This window comes from Eumetopias jubatus, unplaced genomic scaffold (genome assembly GCF_037043125.1).
Source record: "Eumetopias jubatus isolate StellerSeaLion01/CBP00866 unplaced genomic scaffold, mEumJub1_p1.0 scaffold_17, whole genome shotgun sequence".
NCBI classification, from domain to species: Eukaryota; Metazoa; Chordata; class Mammalia; order Carnivora; family Otariidae; genus Eumetopias; species Eumetopias jubatus.
The window spans coordinates 55,056,606-55,077,045 of record NW_028274823.1 but is presented as its reverse complement, the minus strand read 5'-3'; the positions used below and the strand labels follow the sequence as shown (position 1 = coordinate 55,077,045).

General features: G+C 35.6%; 1 protein-coding gene across 5 annotated transcripts in view; it reads left to right on the top strand.

Annotated features, from left to right (window-relative positions):
• FAM149B1 (family with sequence similarity 149 member B1) overlaps nucleotides 1–20,440 on the top strand; it is a 77,296-nt gene that overhangs the window by 3,054 nt on the left and 53,802 nt on the right. For 3 of the 5 annotated variants that reach the window (XR_003610355.2, XM_028109664.2, XM_028109663.2), the window contains exons 2-3: nucleotides 1,105–1,209; nucleotides 2,499–2,628. Coding sequence is in view for 4 of the 5 variants with exons in the window: in XM_028109664.2 (XP_027965465.1) it covers nucleotides 1,105–1,209; nucleotides 2,499–2,628 (235 nt within the window). In the remaining variant the exon portion in view is untranslated. Of the gene's footprint in view, nucleotides 1–1,073; nucleotides 1,210–2,498; nucleotides 2,629–20,440 lie in introns of all 5 variants that reach the window. The other 2 variants (XM_088019764.1, XM_028109665.2) reach the window with 2 other exon arrangements.

Sequence of the window (20,440 nt, the reverse complement as noted above, 5' to 3'; positions counted from 1 at the left end):
TGGTTAAGACTGGAACATATGATAATTGATCCCTTAGTTTACTCTAATGTACATGTTGAACTCTTCAGAGCAGCTCTGTCCAATAGAAATACAATAAAACCACATATGGAATTTTAAATTTTCAGGTAGTCACGTTAAAAAATAGTAGAAACAGATGAAATAAATTTTTTTTAGTTTGAAATAATTATAGACTCCCTGTTACAAAAATCATACGTAGAATCCCACGAACCCTTCCCCCACCTCCCCCCACCTTCCCCCAATGATGACAACTTATGTAACTAGTGTAGTGTCAAAGCCAGAAAACTGACATTGGTACATGTTTTATTAGAAACTATGAGACTGGGTCTCCTTGGTTCTCAGTTAAGTTTCAGCTCAGGTCATGATTTCAGGGGCCTGGGATCAAGCCCTGCATCCAACTCCACGATGGGCTCTGTGCTCAGTGCAGAGCCTGCTTGTCCCTCTCCCTCTGTTCCTCCCTGTGCTCTCTCTCTTTCTCTCTCATCATTTTTTTTAAAAAATCTTAAAAAAAAAGAAACAGACTAATACAGAGTGGCTGTGCCTTTTTACATTTCCATCAGCAGTGTATGAGACATCTGGTTTCTACACATCGTCGCTTATATCACCATATTTTGTGTTAGCTGTTCTAAAAGGTGTGTGGTTATAACTTACTGTAATTTAAATTTGCAGTGAAACTATAAGAATATATTTTAACCCAGCATATCCAAAATATTATCATTTTAATATGTAATCAAGATAAAATTATTGATCTATTATATATTGTTGTACTGAGACTTCAAAATCCCATGTTTTATACTTAAAACATCTCATTTCCGACTAACTACATTTTTTAAAGTTTTCATTTAAATTCCAGTTAAAATACAGTGTAATATTAGTTTCAGGTGTACATTAGAGTGTTTCAACACTTCCATATAACACCTGGTGCTCATCACACCGACTAACCACATTTTAACTGCTAGTGGCTACCATATAGGACGGTGCAGTCCCAGAGCAGCAAGAAGGAGGTAACTAACCTGTAGTCAAGTTATTGAAAAGTATGTATTTTTTCTTTACAGGAAATATAACTTTTTAAAAAATCTTTCACAGGAAAGGAATAACAAAACATGCTATTAATCACCATCCTCTTCCAGAGCAACTGGATGAAATTTCTTCTACCAATGACAGCCATGAAAAAGATACAAGTTCCCAAAGGTAATAAGATAAAGTGTACTCATTTGCTTATTACACTTGATAATGGCAAAAGTGTTTTTTGGCTTAGGCTCGATATCTAGTCTTGTACTAATGAAACAAAACAAGAACTTTTATCACATTTTCAGTACCATTCAGTTTTCATTCTGGAACAGCTATTGGAAACATCATACTTGTAACCCTTGAAAAGTAGTATTATGAGTTAAAAGTTAAAAGCCAAGACTCAGAAGGAGTCTAACATCTGATTTTTATTTATTTATTTATTTTTTTAAAGATTTTATTTATTTTTTGACAGAGAGAGAGACAGTGAGAGAGGGAACACAAGCAGGGAGAGTGGGAAAGGGAGAAGCAGGCTTCCCGCCAGGCAGGGAGCCCTATGCAGGGCTCCATCCCAGGACCCTGGGATCAAGACCTGAGCTGAAGGCAGACCCTTAACGACTGAGCCACCCATGTGTCCCTAACATCTGATTTTTAATTCTGGTTCTGCCACTTATTAGCTGGGTAACAGAGGGCAAGTTACTTACCAGATAATAGTGTCTCTTAAAGGATGTTGTGAATATAAATGAGGTAAAGTATGTAAAACTTGGCACAATGATTGGCATATGGTAAATGAGTAAGTATTAGCTGCAGTTACCATTTTAAGAAACAGCATACTGTAATGTCAAAGAGGGTTCTGAGAAGCAGTGTGGTATCACAGAAAAATTATAGTCATAAAAGCTAATTTCAAAACCTAGAACTCAATCTCAGATTGTCTTTAAAATGGGGTTAATTGGGGTGCTTGGCTGGCTCAGTTGGAAGAGCATGCAACTCTTGATTTTGGGGTCATGAGTTTGAGCCCCACATTGGGTGTAGAGATTACTTAAATAAATATAACTTAAAAAATTTTTTAAATGAGGTTAATTGAGTTCTACATCACCAGGTTGTTGTGAGGATAAAATGGGATTATATCTGTAAAAGTGCTTGGTAAACTGTAAAAGTGCCATATAAGTTCAGACATTATTCATATTTCTGAAATGTCTTTAGTTTTCAAGGGTAGATGTTGTAAGTGGAATGTTAAAGTATTTGTTGTAAAGTATGACTAGAATTATTTAGAATCACTGTCATCAATTCTATAGGAATTAGACTTTTCCATGATGCTTAAATGTTAAGTTCTTCATTTATTTTTGCTTCTGTGGATATATTTGTATGCATGCTTGTTACCTAGCAAACTGCTGAGTAGTTACTGCTACAGAAACTTGAGGAAGTATAAGAATTTTTCTGTTTTCTCTCTTCCTTCCAAATTGTGCATTTAGTGAGTCTGACATCACACAAGAATCACCTTTTACATCAGCTGACACTGGGAATTCAAGATCTGCTTTTCCAAGCTATACAGGCACAGGGATCTCTACAGAAGGCAGCTCGGACTTCTCCTGGGGCTATGGTGTGAGTTGTATGTTATTGGTCTGATGGAGTGCTTGGGAGACTATTCTGGGAGTTAGGATTTGTCAGTTTTGTCAGTATATTTCATTCCTTCACTCTGTGAAGATTGGTTCTTTACATTTTAATACTTCTTATCAGTTTTTACCCTCTTTCAGTATTTGCTTTGTTTTATGGATACAGGGAAAGTGGTGTGTTCATGGAACTGAAAAAAGGTCAGTGTGGTTGGGGGATGGTATCAGGCAGAGAAAGCATAAATGAAATCAGAGAGGTAGGCAGGACTAGATGATATAAGGCCATAGGAAAGAATATAAATTTTATCCTAAGGGAATTAATTAATCTGATGGCTTATTGTGAGGTTTTTAGTGTACTAACTATATATTTCCATTAGTTGTCTCTATATTGCAGTTAGTACTTCTTTGTAAGTTATGAATGTCATACAAATGTTTCCCTTTCCTTTGCTTTCCTTTTGTTATTTACTGTGTAGCAGATTTTTTTAACGATCAAATATTACCATTTCACTTTTGACCTTCATTTCTTCTACTACATCTTTCTACTACCTTCATTTCTGTACTAGTCAGGATTTTATCTTTAGAAAGATGGAGTATTACAGTATTCTTCTTAATAGCATTTTATAGAATTTTGTGTTTATCTCTTTAACTCACCAGACTTTTTTCATAATATATGGTATGAGGTATGAATTAAGTTTTTATGCTGTTGAACCTATTTTGTTTGAGCCCTTTTTCTATATTTGATTTAAAATCATGTAGTTTTCATTGTAGTTTTAAAATATTTAGGGAAAATTTATTGTTCATTAAACAATAAATATTATTTAGTATTTGTGTCCTCTTTACATCTTAAGCTGAATTTTATTTTCACTTGCACCAAATTTTATTAAAATATTCATCAGGGATTTAATTGGTCTAGCATTATAACTTTATATTAAATTAGGGAAGGTGTAGAGAGAATTAAAATTTATTGAGTATTTAGTAGATGCCAGGCACTGTGCTGAATACTTTATATACACATTTCAGTCATTTCTCATCTTAACATAGTATTCTAGCTAGAACTATAGTCCTTTTATTTAGATCTTCCTTTAATTCTCTTTATCATTTTATTATTTACTTTGAGTAAAATCTCTTATTGTAAGTTACAACTGATAGTAAAATTGAAGTTAGTACTTATACATTTTATTTACTTTGGAACTGTCTTGGTGTTTTTCTTCCTTTCAGTTTAATTAATTTAGCCAAATTAATGGCTAAATATATTTATTATTTATAATCCTGGAGTTTATATTCTATGTTTATTTCTTTTAAAATAGTCTAAAATTAAAAAAGTATTCTAAAATTTAAAGTTAATATAATGATGTGAAGGAAGACCTTCCTTTTCTATCCTAATTATATCTATTATTAAAAATTTTATAGCCAACAGTCATAAAAGTAGCTAACCCAGTTCTGTTCTATTTTAGCTTTATATGCTTTGGGTTGATATTTTTTTTAATAATTGAGTAAGGTTTATTCTAGGAATACAAAGATGGGTCAGTACCTGCAAATGTAGTATATTTAACATCGATAAATGAAAAAATACGATCAAACCAATAGATGCTGAAAAAGTATTTGATACATTCAAAAACCATTCCTTGTAAAAATTCTCAGTAAGATAGGAGGAAACCCTTGAGACTTGATGACTATTTGCCAATTGAATAGGAAATATCAGTTTCAGTGTCAAAGCACTAAAGTTATTTCCATTAAAATAAGGAATCAAACAAGAATTCTTTATTAAAAAATTTGATTCCTTTGCTAACTTTGTACATTTTAATTTTTATTTTTACATAAAGTTTGTCATGTACACTATTTAGTGCCAGTTGTTTTTCCACTTAACAGTATATTTTGAAGAATATTATTATAAAAAATTTACTTGTTCTTTAATATGGCCTCATATTCATTGCTTTTACCAAAAAAAATACTGCATTTATAACACTGTACATATACTATTTTACATAAATGTGAATATATCTGAGGATAAAACTTTTAGAGGTGGAATTGCTTGTCAAAAGACACTTTTGTAATTTTGAAAGCTGTTGCCAAGTTGTTTCTGTAGAAGTTATTCTGATCTGCAGTCTCACCAGGAACATATATGGAAGGGCCTATTTTCCTATACTCTTGACTAAAACAGTGAATTATCATACTTTTTAATCTTTGCCAGACTTTTTAGGTTTTAAAAAAAGGTATCTGATGCTATTGCATTGGTTAGAAGAAAAAATTTGCATACCGTGTGTGTGTGTGTGTGTGTGTGTGTGTGTGTGTGTGTGTGTGAGAGAGAGAGAGAGAGAGAGAGAGAGAGAGAGAGAGAGAAATGGCACCCAGAGAGAGAGAGAGAGAAATGGCACCCAGATAAGATATAGGCAATCAGCACCCTACAAGGCTCCTAGATGCCCTCTCTCAACCCCAAAAATAACTGCTATTCTCACCTTTGTCACTAGTTTTTTTTTATTTTTGCCTTCATATAAATGAAATCATATAATATATATTCTTTGTGTCTGGCTTCTTATGCTCAGCATTATGTTTGGTGAGTTCATACATGATATTGCATATATTTGTAGTCTGTGACTTGCCTGTTTATATTTCATATCCATTTATTTTTATTTTTTTATTTTCATATTAATTAATAGGAGTTCTTTATCTTTTAGATTAGGGGTCGATGTACTTTTTTGAGAAAGTAGAAATATTTTAGACTTTGTGGGCCCCGTCAGACCCTCAGCTCTCACTGTAGTGAGAAGGCAGCCATAGATAATGGGTAAATAAATGGGTGTGACTGTTCCAGTGAAACTTTATTTACAAAACAGGCTGTGGACCAGATCATAGTTTGCTGATCACTGTTGTAGATGTGTATAACAGAGACTGTCAGATACCTACATTATATCCACTCTTCCCATAGAACTTCAGGTATTATACCCAGTTGAAAATTTATTTCTCAGCCTCTGTTACAGGTAGTGGTAGCTAATGAATTGTATACAAAAGTCAGGAGATAGAGCTTTCTAGAATGCCCTTTTTTTCCCATTTTACCCCTTTTTTCCTGATTCCTGCCTGGAACATGGAACTATGGCTAAAGGTACAGCAGCCATCTTGGACCATGAAGTGTCACTGAGAATGGAAACAACAGAAGAAACTAAGTCCTTGATGTCCATGGAGCCACTATATCAGCTCTTTAATGCCTACCCATAGACTAATTTTTTTATGAGAAAAATAAACTTTTCCTTTGTTTAAGCCACACTTATTGCTTTTGTTAGTAGTAGAAATTGTACACTCATCTTCTGTTAAATATATTACAAATATCTTTTCCTAGTATGTGGCTTTTATAACTTCCACAATTTTCACATTTAAGTCTATAATTCACCTGAAATTGTTTTTTGTTTAGGATATACAGCAGGAACATAATTTTCCCATATGGATAATGAATTTTTTTAGTACCATTTACTGACTAGTTCAGGATTTCTGAGCAGGGGCATTTTTGGCGTTTTAGGTGTGGCTGTTGTACAGAAATGTTTCATGCCTAGCAGGATGTTTAATATTCACGATCCCTTCATATTAAATACCTGGAGCACCCCCTAGTCATTGTGATCACTAAAAATGCACACATACCTTTTTCAACTCTTCCAAAGAAGGTGGTGTCATTTCCCAGAGAATCACTGCATCCTTTCCCCACTGCTCTGCTACGCTGCCTATGTAATAGATTAAGTTTTTTAAAATATGAAAGGGTCTGTTCTGTCCTAAACTCATACAACTGGTTGTTTTTTTTTTTAAAGATTTTTATTTATTGAGAGAGAAAGAGAGAATGGTAGAGAGCATGAGAGAGAGGAAGGCCAGAGGGAGAAGCAGACTCCCTGCTGAGCAGGGACCTGATGTGGGACTCGATCCCAGGACTCCAGGATCACGACCTGAGCTGAAGGCAGTCGCTTAACCAACTGAGCCACCCAGGCGCCCCATACAACTGGTTTTAATTAAACTGTAGCTTTATAATAATCTAAAATATCTGGTAGGGAACTCTTACTGCATTGTTCATAATTGTCTTGGCCAATCCTTGTTAGAATCTGATTGTTAAATTGCATAGGTCAATTTGGGGAGGACTGCCATCTTAATGATACTGAGTTCTCCTATTCATGAATTTGATATCTAAATCTTTTCATTCTTTTTTAAGTTTATTTATTTATTTATTTATTTGTTTATTTATTTAAGTAATCTCTACACCCAACATGGGGCTTGAACTCATGACCCTGAGATCAAGAGTCACATGCTCTTCTGACTGAGCCAGCCACGCTCCCCATAGATCGTTTCATTTAATATCAATTTCTTTAATATCTTTTAATACATTGTTTTAATTTTGTCCATAAAGGTCCATTTGTTGAAGACGTATTCCTAGGTACCTTATATGGTACAATATTAAAAATTACATTTTTAATCTATTTATTGCTGTTATATAGGTGTACAGTACCTGTTTTTCAAGGGAAATGAGTTCTAGGATAATGTTGGCCTCTGGCAAAAGTTTATATTCTTTGTCATATTTTTAAAACTTCTGATATTTTACTTATATGTTAATAGATTTCTCATCTATTTAATACTAGATTAAACTTCCCCTGGATTTCTTTTTTTATTGTGATATTCACATAACATAGAATTCACTCCTTTAAAGTGAACAGTGAAGTGGTTTTTAGTATATTCACAAAGTTGTGCAACCATCACTTCTGACTAATTTCAGGACATCTTTATCACCCCCAAAAGAAGTCCATACACATTAGCTGTCACTCCCCAACCCTCCAGTCCCTCAGCCCTCTGAGAACCACCAATCTGCTTTCTGCCTGTGTGGATTTGCCTATTCTGACATTTCATATAAATGAATCATACAGTATGTGACCTTTTGTGTCTGGCTTATTTTACCTCACATATTTTCAAGATTTAGCCATGTTTTATCAAGTATCAGTACTTCTTTTTTTATTGATGAATATAATTCCAAAAATACCAAAATTTTTTTCATCTCTTCATCAGTTGATGGACATTTGGGTTTTGTTTTTTTACTGTTATGAATAATGCTACTATGAATATTTGTGTACATATGTTTTGAATATTCTTACATATATGCCTGGGAGTGAAATTGTTGGATCATATGAAAACTAATTTTTTGAAGAATACATTTATCATTGATCTTTATTGCTATGATTATATTTTTTAAGGCTTCTAGTTAGTATAGAGATAATGTTGATATTTTTCTTGTATTACACAAACACTTCATTGCAGGTATCACATGTATGTCAGAGTAGGTAATTACTTTGAAATCCATTATTTTGTTTTTAAGGTTGTGTCTTAATTAATGAAATCCAAGTTTTGAGATCAGAGTTGCAAATGCTACATAGAGTATTTTCTTAAAAACTTGAAACAACCTCAAATTTACAGGAAAGTTATAAGTACAGTACAAAGAACTATCTTTCATGAATAATTTGAGAGTAAGTTACTGACATGATACCCCCTCATACCAAATATTTTTGTGTATTTCCTTCAAACAAGGATACTACATGACCAGAGTATAAGCATCAAATTCTGGAAACTAACAGTGAAACGTGGCTGTCATCTAATCTCTAGACCCCATTAAAATTTCACTAGTTGTCCCAGTAACGTCCTTTTATAGCAAAAGTTCACTTAATATTGTTATGTTTCTTTAGTCTCCATCTGGAATAGTTCCTCAATTTGTGATATCACAAATACGAGCTTGTTTTTCTCATTGCATTCTATTTGATGGCACATGGTTCCATTTGTCCCATTATTGACGATGTTCACTTTGATCACTTAATTAAGGTGTGGTGTCTTACACCTTAATTTTTTTTCTGTTGTTTAAAAGTATTTTATGGAGGGGCGCCTGGGTGGCTCAGTCGATTGAGCTAAGGTTTTAATCCCAGTTGGGTTCCCTGCTCAGTGGGGAGTCTGCTTCGTCCTCTCCCTTTGCCCCTCCCCATGCTTGTGCTCTCCCTCTCTCTCTCAAATAAATAAATAAAAGTTTAAAAAAAAAGTATTTTGTGGAGAGGTAACTTTGAAATTATGTAGCTACTATCCTATTCCTCATCAAACTTTCAATTTTTGAATTTATTTACATCAGTGTAGACTCATGGATTCCTATTTTATTCAGTTAGTTTTAATAAATCATTAACATTATTTATTTTGAAGTTCATATTGTCCCAGCTTTTGGCCAGTAGAATTCCCTTTATACTGGCTTCTGTGCCATTTTGACATGTTATTCTTCTTTGAGCACTTACTTACTTTCTGGCACAAGATACTCCGGACTTATTTTGTACCTTCTTTGGCCCAGCGCTGGAATCAGCCACTTCTCTAAGGAGCCCTGGTTCCTTTTAGTGCCATTTAGAAACAAATATTTGGGTGCTAAGTGTGCCCATTGCTTTTCAGTTGTCCCTGAAAACCCTCTCAGTGGACTGAACTAGGGAATATATGTATTCCTCCTATTCCATTTTGACATGACAAAGTTCATTCTAGTTTTTTCCTTTTTCATATTTGTAACTTCTTTCTTTGATAATAAGAAATCTGGGTTCCATTATCCTTAATATATTTATTTGATAAATGCCCCAAACGTAACCAGTTTCCTACTAATGCCACTGCCTCCTAACCTCTGCAGATACCCTTCTAACTTCACAAATGTTTCAACACCCTGTGCTGGGTCACTACCGCCTGCACCCTTTCACCCATTGCATGTTCTTTTCACCCTGCTCAGAGCCAGACACCCAGTGTACTCCTAACTTCCATACTGGCACCCTCACCCTGCTTGGACTGTCATCCTGTGTCAGGCTGCCTACTCCCCACATAGTAGCCTTCTTCTCTCTATTCTGGTACCAACATTACAAGCTGGCTGCTCTCCCATATGGACATCCTCTTCATCTAACTTGTGCTCCAACACCCTGCAACAACCTGCTCTCCCACCTGAAAACACCTACTGTGTCACTTTTTTTTCAGTCATGCCAGTATATATCCCATTTTACATGCTCTTCTTGTAAGATATTGATAGTGCATTCAGAGTTTTTTCCTCTTGAACCTACATGGACTGTTTGCCTCAGTCAGTAGCATGCAGTGAATGTGATGCTGTATGATTCTCTAGGTTAGAAGCTAACACAGCTTCTGCTTGCCTCTGTTTCTCTCTCTGGACACTTGACCTTGGAATCCAGCCATCATGTTGTGAGGAAGTTCAGACCAGACCACATGGAAAAACCCATGTGGAGATGAACTGAAGCCCCCAGCTGAAACCCAGCATCAGCTGCCAGATATTGGAATGAATGAGCATTCAAATGAATTCAGGTCCAAGCCTTCAAGTTTTTCAACTGATATCATAGATGTTGTGGAGAAGAGATAAGACTTCCTGCTGTGATCTATAAAAATTCCTGACCTATGTAAACCTGGGGAGATAATACATGATTGTTGCTGTTTTAATTCATTAAGTTTTAGAGTAATTTGTTATACTGCCAAAATAACTAGAACACCCCTCTAGCACTGCTCAGGGTCAGGAAAACTGCTAAATGTTCTCTTCACCCCTCTTGGTTTCCTGCCACACAACAGGCCATCTTCCTACACAGACACCCTCATTACTGTGCTTGGGTTCCAATTTCATATACCAGGGTGCCCTCCCAGGTTGATCCTTTCCTTATTCTGTTCTGGCTTTGAAACCCCATGTTTGGTGTCTCTTGAGGCATTGGGTAACAGGCAGCACATATCTACCATCCCTGAGAGAAAGGAAACTCATAAGGTGAGCCCCTATTTCTCCTGGTTCCTGATTGGGGATAATTTTCTGACTATGGATTTGTGAGCCAGAGTCCAAACAAGGCATGGTGATTCCATTGTGCTGAGGAACAGAGATCAGAGTTCATGGAAGACGAAGCAGCTGAAATATGCAGGGCAGGGGAAGATAAAGAGCCCCAGAAATTGTAAATAAGTGGGTAAATATAAAAGTCTATTTTTTTGTGATTTCTTATTTATGCAAGATGGAATTTATACTTGTAGAAGTAAAAGATGAGGCAAATACAGCTGAAAGGATGGGTGACTGTAAATGGGATTATACTATTTTTTTTTAATTACATTTGTGAAGTGTAAAGTATCAAGAGAGAAATGGGAAGTATGAAGAAGGAGGTATGAAGTGGTAAAATACTGACTCTAACTAGACTTTGATAGGTTATGAATGTATATTATTAGTTCTAGAACAAGCATTAAAATTATAAGAAGAAGGGCACCTGGGTGGCTCAGTCGTTAGGCATCTGCCTTCAGCTCAGGTCATGATCCCAGGGTCCTGGGATCGAGCCCCGCATTGGGCTCCCTGCTCCGCGGGAAGCCTGCTTCTCCCTCTCCCACCCCCTCTGCTTGTGTTCCCTCTCTTGCTGTGTCTCTCTCTGTCAAATAAATAAAAATCTTAAAAATAAATAAATAAATAAAATAAAATTATAAGAAGAATAAGCTAAGATGCCAATTGGGGAAATAAAATGCAATACTAACATATTTGATAATCAGATAAGTCAGGAAAGGAAAAAGAAAAAAGGAAAGGAACAAGAGAGGACCAAAAAACAGAAGGGACAGATGGAAAAGAAATAGCAGGATGGTAGATTTCAACTCAGCCATGTCAACAATTAAAACAAATGTAAATGGATTAAACACTCCAATTTTTTTTAAGATTTTATTTATTTATTTGACACAGAGAGACACAGCGAGAGAGGGAACAAAAGCAGGGGGAGTGGGAGAGGGAGAAGCAGGCTTCCCGCCAAGCAGGGAGCCCGATGTTGGGCTTGATCCCAGGACCCTGGGATCATGACCTAGCCAAAGGCAGACACTTAACGACTGAGCCACCCAGGCGTGCCTAAACACTCCAATTAAAAGCAGAGATTGTCAGAATGGATAAAAAAGCAAGACTCAACTGTATACTATGTGGAAAGTAAATATATAGGCACAAATAGGTTGAAATTTAAAAGAGAAATATATCATGAACATAGAAGGCTGACATGGTTATATTAATATGAGACAAAGTAAACTTGAAAACACGAAGTTTGTCCTAAGAAAGAATATATCCTAGTGATAAGAGGGCAATTTGTTTTAGCTCAGGCTGCCATAACAAGATACCACAGACTGTGGCTTAAACACCAGACACTTACTTTCTCACAGTTCTGGAGGCTAGAAGCCCAAAAGCAGGGTGCCATCCAGATTGGTTTGTGGTGAGGCCTCTCTCCCTAGATTCTGTATCCTCACATGTCCGTTCTTTTAGGCATGTGCACAGGTGGAGAGATCTCTGGTATCTTTTCCTCTTATAAGAACATCAGTCCTATCAGATTAGGGCCCCAACCTTATGACCTCAGTTTTTTTTTTTCAAATTTTTATTTAAATTCCAGTTAGTTAACATACAGTGTACTATTAGTTTCAGGTGTGGAATTTAATGATTCAATACTTACATACAGCACCCCGTGCTCATCACAGCAAGTGCCCTCCTTAATCCCCATCACCTATTTAACCCATCCCCCCACCCACCTTCCCTCTGGTAACCATCAGTTTGTTCTCTATAGTTAAGAGCTTATGACCTCATTTAACCTTAGTTTCTAAATACAGCCACATTGTGGGTTAGGCTTCAGTGTAGGAATTCACACAGGAATTCAACAGAGGAGGACACAATTCAGTCTATAACACAGTTCACCAGGAAGACATAACAATTCTAAATAAGTACACATCTAATAGAGTTTCAATATGGATGAAGAAAACTGATAAAATTAAAGAGAGGGATCAATGAATTCATAATTATTGTTAAAGATTTTAGTAAGGGCGCCTGGGTGGCTCAGTTGGTTAAGCGACTGCCTTCGGCTCAGGTCATGATCCTGGAGTCCCAGGATCGAGTCCCACATCAGGCTCTCTGCTCAGCGGGGAGTCTGCTTCTCCCTCTGACCCTCTTCCCTCTCGTGCTCTCTATCTCTCATTCTCTCTCTCTCAAATAAATAAATAAATAAAAATCTTTAAAAAAATTAAAAAAAGATTTTAGTAATTAATGGAACAATTAGAAAATCAGTAAAAATATAAAAGATCTGATGCTACACCCAACAAATACAGAGTACATATTCTTCTGAGGCACACATGTAATGTTCACAAGGACAGACTGTATGGTGGATTGTAAAATGTCTCAATATTGTTCAAAAGACTAAATCTCACAGAGTATATTCTCTGATCACAACAGAATTAGAAATCAGTAACAATAAGATACCTAGAAAAACCCCAAATATTTGGAAACTCAACAACACGCTTCCAAATATCAAATTACAAGGAAAATTAGAGGGTATTTTGAACTAAACCATAACAAAAACAAAATATCAAAATATGTGGATGCTGCTAATGTTTTTACAAGGAAGTTTGTAGCTTTAAACACCTATTTTAGAAAAGAATACAGCTTTGAATGAATTATTTAAGTTTTTACCTTAAGATGCTGGGAAAGATTAAACCCAAAGAATAATGAAATAAGAACAAAAATCACTGAAATAGAAAACAAATAAAAGAGAAAATGAACAAATCCAAGAGTTGATCCTTTGAAAAGATTAATAATTGATAAGCCCTCTAGTGATACTGGTCAAGAAAAGGAAGGAAACACAAATTACAAATACCATTAGTGAAAGAGGAAAGATCAGCTCAAGTCCTACAGACATTGAAAGAATATTAATAGTAGGAACAATTTTATGCCAATACATTCTGCAACTTAGATAAAATGGACAAATTCTTTAAAAAATCTGAATAGTTGTAAAATTCATAAAGAAACTGAATCAAACAACTCTCTTAGAGAAAGCTTTAGGCCTAGCTGGTTTCACTACTGAATCTATCATGCATTTTTTGTGGAAGAAATAACAGCCACACAAACTTTTTCCAAAAAATAGCATTTTTAAATCACGTTATGAGGCCAGCATAATATTGATGCCAAAGACCTGATGAAAATGTATCATAAAAGAAAATTATGAGGTGGGACTTCTAGTATGACAGAATGAATAGCTTGACAAGTCCTCTTCCCCAAAAGCAGCAATTAAACTGGATAAAATGGTCAAAGCAACCATTTTCAGGGCCCTGAAATTGACCAAAGGTACTTAAAACAGCAAAGCAGTTATTCACGAAAATCAGTGGAACCATGTGTTAAGAACAGTGAGAACCTGTTCTACTACAAAGGGACAAGCTGTGCTAACTAGCAGCTTAACCACCAGAATGGAGTGGAACTTGGACAAACTCTATACCCAATGCCATCATCAATAACAGTAGCAAACTCAGTGGCATACAAATGAGGCAAAATAGTGGCTCAGATAGTCTGTGGACTCAGTAGTGGCTAGGGCAAAAAAATGAATTGGCAGACTATCCAGAAATTTATCAAAGAGATCTGGGAAATAAGATAGTCATAGTGCTGGGACGCCTGGGTGGTTCAGTTGGTTAAGCGTCTGCCTTTGACTCAGGTCATGATCCCAGGGTCCTGGGATCTAGTCTCGCATCAGGCTCCTTGCTCAGCAGGGAGCCTGCTTCTTCCTCTGCCTGCTGCTCCCCCTGCTTGTGTGCTCCACCCCCCCGACAAATAAATAAAATCTTAAAAAAAAAAAGATAGTCATAGTGCTCTGATAAACTGTCCACATATCCAAGCAGCATGCAAATATGGAAAAGATCATAAAAGGGCACAGAAATTAAAAGCCAAGGCAGACAAAATAAACAGAATACTACTAGAAACAAAAAGATACTTCATAATGATAAAAAGGCCTATTCATTAGGAAAATAAAGCAATTACAAAATGTATACATATCTAACAATCAAGCCTTAAAGTACATGAAGTAAGATTTGACAGAAGTGAAGGAAAAACAGCACAACAATTATAGCAAGGAGACTTCAATACCCTACTCCCAGTACTTGATAGAACAACTAGACAAAATCAGCAAGCATACTGAAGACTCAACACTATTAACCAACTTGACCTAACATTCCACCCAAAGACAACAGAATATATATTCTGTATATATAAAACAAGTCTCATAACTCTACAAGGACTAAAACTATACATTCCAACCATGCTGGAATTAAGTTAGAAAGGAACACCTAGAAATTTGGGATATCTCCAAATATTTGGAAGTTAAGCAGCTCTCTTTTAATTAACTGATGGACTGAAGAAGAATTCTACAAGGGAAATTAGAAAATATTTTTAATTGAATGAAAAGGGAAAAAATATCAATCTGTAGGATGTAGCTCAAGTGGTGCTTAGAGAAAAATTAATAGCTTTAAATCCTATGGGGGGAAAATCAAGCTAACAGATGCAGAGAACAGATTGGGGTTGGCCAGAGATGGGAGTTGGGGGATGGGCAAAATGGGTGAAGGGAGTCAATATTTAAAAGCTTCCAGTTATAAAATAAGTGATGGGGATGTAATGTACAGCATGGTGACTACAGTTAATAACACTGTATTGCATATTTGAAAGTTGCTAAGAGAGTAGATCTTAAAAGTGCAAGAAAAAAATTCTGTGACTATGTATGGTGACATTTTAACTAGATTTATTGTGATCATTTCACAATATATCATTTCACAATATATACAAATATTGAATCATGTTGAACATCTGAAACTAATATAATGTATAAGATTTTTAAAATAGAAAAAAATGTCTACAGAAAAAAGGAGGGTCAATAACATGAGCTTCTACCTTTAGAAACTAAAAAAGAGTAAATAAAAAGCAAGCAGAAGGAAGGAAACAATACAGATTAGAGTAGAAATTAACAAAATACAAAACAAAAAACAACAGAGAAAATCAATAAAGTCAGAAGTTGGTTCATTGAAAAAATTCAACAAAATTGACAAGTCTTTAGGTAGTCTGATCTAGAAAAAAGACACAAATTAACAAGATTAGAAGTGAATGAGGGGGACATAACTATTGACTCTTCAGAAATGAAAAGGACTAAGGGAATGTAATAAGCAACTTCATGCCAAGAAATTAGATAATTTAAATGTAATTGAGAAATTTCTAGAAAGACACAATTGCCCAACTGACTCAAAAAGAAAAAATCCATATAGATCCATAATAATTAAATTAGTAACTAAAAATCTTCCTACAAAGAAAAACCCAGGCATAAATGGCTTCATTGGTAAATTCTACCAAGTACCTAAAAGAATACATAATAACTATCTTTCATAAACTTGTTCAGAAAATAGAGGAAGGAATACTTCCCAACTCATCCCATGAAGCCAGTATTACCCTCCTACCAAAGCCAGACAAAGACATTACAAATTTCTGTATGCAAAAAATTCTATAGAATCCATAAAACAAACAAAACTCACTATTAGAACTAATAGAGTTCAACAAGGCCACAAGATACAAAGTCAATATAAAAAATCAGTTGTATTTCTACAATTTCTGCAATTACTCAGTGCTCATCATAAGTGTACTCTTAATCAGCCTCACCTATTTCATCCATGCCCCCACCTACTTCCCCTCTGGTAACCATCAGTTTGTTCTCTATAGTTAAGAGTCTGTTTCTTGGTTTGTCTTTGTTTGTTTGTTTGTTTTGTTTCTTAAATTTCACATATGAGTGAAATCATACAGTATTTGTCTTTCTCTTATTTCACTTAGCATTATACTCTCTAGATCCATCCATGGATCCATCCATTTTTGCAAATGGCAAGATTTCATTCTTTTTTATGGCTGAGTAATACTCCTGTGTGTGTGTGTGTGTGTGTAGGATATATATATATATATACACCCTATATATATATTTAAGAGTATTATATATATATATATATATACCACATCCTCTTTATCCACTCATATGTAGATGGACACTTGGGGTGCTTCCATATCTTGGCTACTGTAAATAATGCTGCAGTAAACATAGGGGTGCATATATCTTTTTGAATTAGTGTTTTCATAATCTTTGGGTAAATACCCAGTTCCACTTGTCACTTTTATTCAGCATTGTACTGGAGGTTCTAGTCAGTGCAATAAGATAATATAAGGAAATGAAAGGCATCCACATTGGAAAAGACTAAATAAAAGTATCTTCATTCGCAGATGACATGATGTAAAAAATCCTGAAGAGTTCACACTCTTTCTGCCCCCACAAAATCTGCTAGAACAAAGAAATAACTTCAGGAAGGTCACAGTATATTAGATCAATTTACAAAAATCAATTATAAATGTGGCATGTTTACATAATAGAATATTATCCAGCCATAAAAATGAAAGAAGTACTAATACATGCTATACTATGGATGAACCTTAGAAACAGGTTCAGTGAAAGAAGCCAAACACAAAAGGCTGTGTATTATATGACTCCCATTTATGCAGAATGTCCAGAAGAGCATATCCAGAGACAAAAAGTAGGTTAGTTGTGACTGGGTAGAAAGAGAAATGGAGGTTTGTTTTCAGGGTGATGAAATTTTCTGGGATTAGATACTGGTCATGGTTGCACAATTGTGAATATACGACAAACCACTGGAAATATACCCCAAACCGCTAACTTGCATAGTTTAAAAAGATGAATTTCAGGGTATATGAATTGTATCTAAATTTAAAAATCTTTCTACACACATTAGTACATGAACAACTCTGAAAATGAAAATAAAAAAATTTAATTCACAGTAGAACAAAAGGAATAAACTTAAAAGCAGCACAAAACTTGTACAAAAGAAGAAAGTTAGAAGACTTACACTATCATATTTCAAAACTTAATAAAATGGTACTATAATCAAAACAGTGTGGTATTGACATAAGGATAGGCATAATGATCAATGGAACAGAACTGGTAATCCAGAAATAAACCCTTACATTTAGTCATTTGATTTTTTTTTTTAAAGATTTTATTTATTTATTTGACAGAGAGAGACACGGCAAGAGAGGGAACACAAGCAGGGGGAGTGGGAGAGGGAGAAGCAGGCTTCCCGCGGAGCAGGGAGCCCGATGCGGGGCTCGATCCCAGGACCCGGGGATCATGACTTGAGCCGAAGGCAGACGCTTAACAACTGAGCCACCCGGCGCCCCTTTTTTTTTCTTTTTTCTTTTTTTTTAGTCATTTGATTTTTGACAAAGATGCCAAGGCAATTCAATAGGGAAAGTATCTTTTCCCCATAAATATTGCTGAGACAATTGGATATCCATATGCAAAAAGATGAAATTAGTATCTTAACTCACATCATATAGAAAATTTACTCAAAATTATAAATCTAAATGTAAGAGCAGGGGCGCCTGGGTGGCTCAATTGTTAAGCATCTGCCTTTGGCTCAGGTCATGATCCCAGGGTCCTGGGATCGAGCCCCTCATTGGGCTCCCTGCTCGGCGGGGAGCCTGCTTCTCCCTCTCTCACTCCCCCTGCTTGTGTTCCGTCTCTTGCTGCCTCTCTCTCTCTGTCAAATAAATAAATAAAATCTTTTTTAAAAAATATAAAATAAATAAATGTAAGAGCAAAAACTCAATCTTTTAGAAAAAAAAATGAGAAAACCTGCAAGACAACAGTACACAGATATGACACACCAAAAGCACAAGCCTAAAAAATGGATAAATTTGACTTCATCAAAATTAAAAATCTTTTGTGCTTTCAAATATACCATCAAGGGAATGAAAGGATAAGCCACAGATAGGGAGAAAATATTTGCAATAGTACATATACCTGACAAAGGACTTGTATCCAAAACTTAAAAATTCTATATTAAGAAGACAAAGCAGTTGAAAAAAATGGGCAAAAGACTTGAACTCCATGGAAGAAGATATATAGATGTAGATAGGCAGATAGATAGATATGACCAAGTAGAATATAGAAAGATGCTCAGTATCATTAATCATCAGAGAAATGCAAATTTAAAACTGTCATGATGCACCACTTCACACTCACTAAAATAGCTAAAACTAAAAAGACTGACAGTACCTACTTTTAGCCAGGCTGTGGAGCAAAATTTAATGCTCACACATTTCTGGTGGTAGTGCTAAATTGTATGTATATATGTATGTGTGTATATATGTGTGTGTGTCTATGTAATATATATATATAAATGATATATCTCATATGATAAATAAGATATATAAATATATTAGCATTCAATAGTGAAGGCAAAATAAAGACATTTTATTTTTTTATTATGTTATATTAATCACCATACATTACATCATTAGGTTTTGATGTAGTGTTCCATGATTCATTGTTTGCGTATAACACCCAGTGCTCCATGCAGAACGTGCCCTCTTTAATACCCATCACCGGGCTAACCCATCCCCCCACCCCCCTCCCCTCTAGAACCCTCAGTTTGTTTCTCAATGGACTTTGAGAAAATAAAGACATTTTAAATGTCTATGGAAAAAGAGTTGCCCATCCATATATATACACTGAGAGAACTATTAAAGGATAGATTATACCAAGAAGAAAAGGGCAGAAGAAAGGAATGGGATACACAAAGCACCAGAAAGCAAAGTAATTGGCAAAGCATATTGGTAAATCTAAGTAGTTACTAAAACAGATAACATCTTATGTGTTAAAAAACAACACTAATACTGGGGCGCTCAGTTGTTAAGCATCTGCCTTCAGCTCAGGTCATGATCCCAGGGCCCTGGGATCAAGTCCCACACTGGGCTCTTTGCTCAGCACGGAGCCTGCTTCTCCCTCTCCCACTCCCCCTGCATGTGTTCCCTCTCTCGCTGTGTCTCTGTCAAATAAATAAAATCTTTAAAAAAAAAACTTTAAATATTAAAAAAAACAAAAACTAATACTAAAATTCAAAGGGCGCCTGGGTGGCTCAGTCGTTGGGCGTCTGCCTTCAGCTCAAGTCATGATCCCAGGGTCCTGGGATCGAGCCCCACATTGGGCTCCCTGCTCCACGGGAAGCCTGCTTCTCCCACTCCCCCTGTTTGTGTTCCCTCTCTCGCTGAGTCTCTGTCAAATAAATAAATAAAATCTTTTTAAAAAATAATAAAATTCAAAATAAAACATGAAAAATACTTAGAGGGAAGTTAATGCATATCAAAGTCCTCTTTTAAAAAATGTATTTTACATAACTGGATTGTCATTCATTGTCAAAGTGATGAAAGATACCTCAAGCCCCTACATCCCTTTTTGTTCCAGTCAATACTCTAATCCTGTAAACTGAAGTTAAGGAGGGTTTCCACTGGAAAAATGGCTTCTTGGGCTATGTCTAGATCGGTGGCATCAAACTTTTAAAACTGCAACTCATACTAAGACATATAGTTGACATGTAGTTGACATAGACATGTAGTTGACTCACTGTGTGTACATAACACAGAAGACAAAGTTCCATAAAGTAATAACCTTTACGTGAGTAATACTATTATACATTCTGTTCTACTTTATTCTATTTCACTTTTGGGGGGTATTATTTAATAACATTTTGTATTGATTTCATGATCCACATGGTCCTAAAGCTTGAAAAAGGACTGGTAAGAGTGTTTCCTGAGAAGTCCCAAGTGTTTACCTCTCCTACTTTATTTATTTTATTTTTTTAAGATTTTATTTATTTATTTGACAGAGAGAGACACAGCGAGAAAGGGAACACAAGCAGGGGGAGTGGGAGAGGGAGAAGCAGGCTTCCCGCTGAGCAGGGAGCCCGACGCAGGGCTCGATCCCAGGACCCTGGGATCATGATCTGAGCTGAAGGCAGATGCTTTACAACTGAGCCACCCAGGCGCCCCTACCTCTCCTATTTTAAAGATACCTAATACTAAGTCTGAAATTAGGTCAAAATAAAAAGTTAAACACAAAAAGATATGGTACTGATTGGTTACTTAGTATAAAGACCACTGA